The sequence below is a fragment of the Leptodactylus fuscus genome, chromosome 3 (assembly GCF_031893055.1).
Source record: "Leptodactylus fuscus isolate aLepFus1 chromosome 3, aLepFus1.hap2, whole genome shotgun sequence".
In the NCBI taxonomy this organism is placed as follows: domain Eukaryota; kingdom Metazoa; phylum Chordata; class Amphibia; order Anura; family Leptodactylidae; genus Leptodactylus; species Leptodactylus fuscus.
Window position 1 is genome coordinate 50,076,041 of NC_134267.1, and position 6,000 is coordinate 50,082,040.

Below are 6,000 nucleotides of genomic sequence, written 5' to 3' on the forward strand. Positions count from 1 at the left end.
AATCTGCAGGCGCCATGTTATAGAGCTGAAGAATATGAGCAGATTTATCATTTTGTTCCGGTATAATTTATTTACATCTTTGGGTTAAAGGGTAATATTTTATTCAATTCCACTCTTCATATCCCCTGCATCAGAGGAAGGTATGCCTCTACTTAACCCTCTGCCTGGCTGTGCGCCTGCACAATGGCTAAAAGCTAATGTAGATTTCAGGCACGGTGTAAATGAGGCTCCGGCCTCCTACTAAATAGAGTACAGGCCGTGCTCTGGACAGTTAGGATCTGGCATAGATCTCCTGTATAACTCTATAACTCATACCGGTTTTCTTTCAGTTTATAACAAATAAGTCGGAACAAGGTGTTCTCTGCTTCCCCCACATTTGCAGAATGTGGCGGAGGGGCAGGTGTGCAGACTTACACAAGAAAGGGCCTTGCGCCAAAGATAAACCCCAATGTTGCCCATCTACGGCAGAAAACTAGTGTACATGGGATGATAAATTCCCCCACTGTAGTCAGAAAATGCCACGTTACAGTATTTTAATGCTGATGCCAAATGCATTTACAGTTCTGAATTTATTTATTTTTTATTTTTTGCTCGTTTTCAATAGTCAAAGCTTATGAAATTGCTGCAGAGACTGCCATGCTGTGTTGTAAGAAGATTGCATCGGGAGCGGTATAAGAAGCCTTCCTGGTTGACTCCTGTGCCTGACAGCCACAAGCTCAGTGACCAAGATGTTACGGACTTTGTGCAAAGTGTAATGCAGCCTGTCCTCCTGGCAATGTTTAGTAAAACTGGAAGCCTGGAGGCAGCACAAGCTCTGCAGAACCTTGCACTGATGCGTCCAGAGCTTGTCATTCCTCCAGTACTTGAAAGGTAAGTAGATAATCCAATTTAAAGTGTATTTTATTTTGTTATTTTTTAAATAGCCTATTTGAAGCATTATATGGGTTTATCTTAAATTTCTATGACCATTTAAAATGCTGTATATGATTTAGGGTTGAGCGTTATATGGATTGCCTTGGAGCACTATGGGAAGGAAGGTTTTATTTTGTGCCGTTTATTTTTTGACTGCACTCCAAAGTTCCTGGTTTTCAGTTTTGTCTCAAATGAGCAAAATCAACAACCATTAAGAGCAATTTCCATCGTATACCAACCATGCCGCAGTGAACACTTTGCACTTCATGTGACTATCACAGAGACATTTCATGTTACTGGTTTTTTTTTTTTTTTGGTTTGTTAGACTCCCCATGCTGCACAGATTGTGTATTACAATTGCTGTCTTTTTGAAGAAAGTGCATTCAATGTATTTAAGAACCCACTGCTAATACCGTATCAAAACAAAAAAATATTCACATTGAGCCGCAGGTCTAGAAGGTAGCAGTTCCCATCATAGTTCATAATCCACCAGAAGCCTTAATGAAACTAAAATATATGATATCTTATTTACAGCTGCATTCTATAAAGTCTGGTTTTATGTACAACATTTCAATAAATTGAGTTGCTGGGCCGTACCACTTGCCCTGCCTGTGATTTCAAGTCCCCAAATGCTCCACTATACTAAATACATGTGCACATTTTTCACCAAATATGACTCCAAGGATAACATGTCTTATGTTTAATCTCTATTTTATTCAGAACGTATCCTGCTTTGGAAACATTAACTGAGCCTCACCAGCTTACAGCAACATTAAGTTGTGTCATCGGGGTGGCACGCAGCCTGGTCGCTGGTGGCAGGTGGTTCCCAGAAGGCCCAACGCACATGCTACCTCTGTTGATGAGAGCGCTCCCTGGTGTGGATCCAAATGATTTTAGTAAATGCATGGTATGTACTGCAAATATAGAAGAGCGGTCAAATGAAATGTGGTTAAAGGGGCTCTATCTTTGGGAAAAGTCATTTTTAACTAAACATATACTTGCATAGCCTTTAGAAAGGCTATTCCACACCTACCTTTTGTATGTTAATCCCCTTAGTAGTTTTTGAATGAACCCATTTTTATTCGTATGCTAATTAGCCTCCAGCGAGCTCCGGAAGTCTAAGTGAGCTCTCTCTCCTCTCTCTGCTGTGTGTGTGTGAGAGCAGGGAGATGAGTCTTCAGCAGCTGGAGGCTATTTAGCATTTGAATAAAAATGGGCTCATTCAAAAACTATTGAGGGGATTAACATACAAAAGGCTATGTATATGTTTACTTAAATCACTTTTCCCAATGATAGAGCCCCTTTAAAATGATAGTTGTCCAAATATTTACCATAAAAGTATTGAAAGGAGTTTTAAAGCATATCTAAACTTTTGGACAACTTTTCTGACAGTATTTGTAAAATTTTATAATATACTTTTATTAACCTATTTTGGCTCCTTTCTTTGAAATCCTGCACTTTCTCACTCTTTCCCCCGTTTCTGTATTGAGATCTGTTTCTGCTTCTCACTGAATATCTGTGTACAGGGCTGTGTAAGTTGTAGAGACAATCAGGACAGGGGAAGGTCACTTCAAACAGTTATATTTGGGGTCTTGTAAACACACAAACTTGTTTTTGGTGTCCTATGTAAGAGGAACTAAGGTTGCAGTGTTATGTTATTTCTAAAGATATCACTTATTGAAAACCGTCGGGATTAGGATATTTATATGTGACTGCTTAATATATATTGTTCTCCAATAAAAGGACCTGTTTGCGATCAGTGAGTGCTGCCAATATTCTTTCTTCTTTCTCCATTGCTTAATATATATGTTATCCCAGTGATCTCTCTAGAAACATAGCATACATACATAGCATTTAGTGTCATATGAAATAATAGCATCTCTTGTTTCATATGACACCAAAAGCAGGTTTCTAGATTACATAATGCCTAAGATATAACTGCTTGAAGTGACCCTCCACTACTATCATTTTCTATACATTTTACACAGCCCCCTACTCCAAGTCTGTACTCCATACCCAGTCACATTCAGTGAGAGGCAGGAACAGCTCTCAAAATGGAAACAAGAAGAAAAATAAAGAGATTTCACAGAAAGGAGCTAAAATGTAATAAAGTATATTACAAAATGTATTAATGACCCAAATACTGCCAGAAAATCAAAAGTTGTCCTAAGGTTTAGTTTTAAGTTTCACGATGATTAACAAAATGGCCGAAATCTTTAATTTTATCTAATTACTGTTTGCATTGCACAATTATTCTATCACATATGTTTGTTTTTGTTAAATTTGTGACTTTTTTATGTTCTTAAACAGATCACATTCCAATTTATTGCAACGTTTTCCACTTTGGTGCCTTTAGTAGACTGCTCATCAGTACTACAAGAAAGAAGCGATCTGTCAGAGGTAAGGCTCATTTCTCATGTGTATCTGACTCCCAGATAATGTATCTAAATTCTTGTAAATTCTATATACAATAAGGGTATTTCTGTGTATTCAATGGGACACATTTATTATTCTTCTACAACAGTTTTCTGGTGCAAAAAAGTTGTGAACGTCAAGTTTACAATTTATTTAAAATGCCATAAGTGACATAAATTGTAGTGACTGGTGGTTTTTGTGACACCGTGCTCCCTGTCATAAATCAAGTGCACTATTTGCTAGAACTGGGCATATGAAGATTGACGTTAAAACCAGCTTTCTTCATAAATCTCCCCCTGATATATTCACTGAATGGATATTCTTAGATCTGAAATCCTCATTCAGCCAGCAGCAGTTTGGGTATGAAAAAATATGAAGTGTCTAGATGCACTTTTCCCCGGAGATCTGCTTTTGGCAGGGAATGGGAAGCCACTTCCCTCTCCTACAGGCAAATTATCATTGGGTTTCGATTCAATGCGTGTATAAGATTTAGAGAGAAACAATATGGCTGCCCTTGCACCCTCTAGAGACTTGTTGTCCAGCTATACAGAAAGTTATTTTATCTGTTTCAAATGAATACAACATATGCATATGTTCTCACTAGCGCTGGTCCTCCAATGACTATAAAAAGGATAGACCTTCGACAAACCTTTATTAAACTAAAACTTGCAGGATTTTTTGTTCTGCAGATTTTAGCAGACACAGCACCGAAATCTCCAACATAGACTGTAGAGCAAATGTGAATGTAGTCTTAGTAACAGGCTTTCATTAAGAAAGGTGGCCCGATTTGCAGATGTCATGCTTTAACTTGTGTCCTTTTATCAGGTGGAGAGAGAGTTGTGCTCGGCCAGTGCAGAGTTTGAAGATTTTGTGCTCCAGTTCATGGACAGGTGAGAGGATGTCACTCCTTAAGTGTTTTTTTTTTGTTTGTTTGTTTTTTTATGTAGATTGTGAGCCCCATATAGGGATTATTACAATGTACAATTTTTTTTCCCTATCAGTATGTCTTTGTAGAGTGGGAGGAAATCCACGCAAACACGGGGAGAACATACAAACTCCTTGCAGATATTGTTCCTGGCGGGATTCCAACCCAGGACTCCCGGCTGCAGTGCTAACCACTGAGCCCCAAGTTAATTTTATTAATGTAATCTCTTATATGAAAAATCTGCAGTAAATCTGCATTAAATGTAGGACCGTTGATGGGACTGATTTATATAATTTCTTTTTAGATCTTGTAGTTTTTATAATCATTTTTCCAAATTAACATATAAAACCAACATAGGACAGGTTCACATCTGCGCATCTCTGGTTTAGCCAATCCGTCAGGTTTCCATCTTATACCCCGAGAAACTGGACAGGGGATGGAAACCTGAAGGTCAGTTTTCAAACCCATCGATGCAGAGAGGCAGAAGACTCACACGGGCGGTCACCTTGTTTTCAAACGTATTCACTTGAATGGGTTTCCATCCCCTGTCCAGTTTCTCAGGGCAGAAGATGGAAACCTGCCGTATTGGCTAAAGCGGAGACCGGGCACAGGTCTGGCATAAACATTTCCCCCCAGCTGCCCTCACCCGATATACCAAATTACAAAAAGAATAAGATCGCAATGTGTCATGTTGTAGCCTGGATATCTAGAATAGCACAGGGTAGATGCATTTAGGAGCAATGTGTACAATTTAGGGGGTTTGGATCAGCAAGCCAAAACAGAAATATAGAAAATAAGACAAAATAACCACTAGCCCTCACTGACGAGCATACTGTATTAAAGACTCATGTGAAGGTCCAACAAACGTGATCTGGCCAGCCATCAGTAACTAGCCATCCACCCCATATGGCCTCAGACTTAGCGGGGCTGAATAGCAGTTCTACATCTGTAAACACACAGTTTAGCTGAAATTCTGTTTGACGTATTAGCAGGAATTTATGAACACTCAGATTATTGGATTTTAATTTGTATGGCTTGAGAGTTAGTATAATATTAATAGTCATCCATTTATATAAAATGCCATTGTTTGTTTTATTAGATGTTTTGCCCTGATTGAAAGCAGTGTTCTGGAACAAACCCGAGAAGAGACAGAGACTGAGAAGATGACCCACGTTGAGAGTCTGGTGGAGCTGGGCCTGTCCTCAACATTCAGTACTATCCTCACTCAGTGTTCCAAAGAGATTTTTAAGGTAGAAATTGACTCCTGTTTGTGTAATTTGATTGGCTAATCGCATTATAACAAGCAAAGAGCCCATAGAAACGAAACTAACATTTGGCTCTATTATTGTTCAGCTGAAAGCCATCACATCGGCCACCCTTTGAATACTAAATTGTTTTATTGTCTATAGATAGCAATGGCCCCGTCAGGAGTTCCTCCAAGCATAGACTGTAAACGTCATATAGACAGAGCCTTAATATTGTAGAAAGTATTTTTGTACAAACTTGCATAGCAGGTTGATACACGCAGTAAAGTAGTTGTGTAAACTTTGGTATTAGAATTTTTATTTTTTAAAATTTTTGTTATTTTACAATTGTGAGGCAATATATAAAATTCTGAAATTACTTGTTAATTTATCTCAAGTACAAATCCTAAAGATGAATTGTCTTGTGTATCGTGTCCAGATTTTTACTGTATATGGCCATTTAGAGCTGTGTAATAGTTTGTTCTACTCTATTACAGGTTGCCC

General features: G+C 38.4%; 1 protein-coding gene across 3 annotated transcripts in view; it reads left to right on the forward strand.

Moving 5' to 3' along the window:
- The window catches only part of PSME4 (proteasome activator subunit 4), a 111,483-nt gene that overhangs the window by 67,137 nt on the left and 38,346 nt on the right, over positions 1-6,000 (forward strand). For all 3 annotated transcript variants that reach the window (XM_075267565.1, XM_075267567.1, XM_075267566.1), the window contains 6 exons: positions 605-870; positions 1,633-1,819; positions 3,223-3,312; positions 4,153-4,217; positions 5,352-5,502; positions 5,994-6,000. The exon at positions 5,994-6,000 is cut by the window's right edge and continues 92 nt beyond it. In XM_075267565.1, the coding sequence (XP_075123666.1) occupies positions 605-870; positions 1,633-1,819; positions 3,223-3,312; positions 4,153-4,217; positions 5,352-5,502; positions 5,994-6,000 (766 nt within the window). The remainder of the gene's footprint in view (positions 1-604; positions 871-1,632; positions 1,820-3,222; positions 3,313-4,152; positions 4,218-5,351; positions 5,503-5,993) is intronic.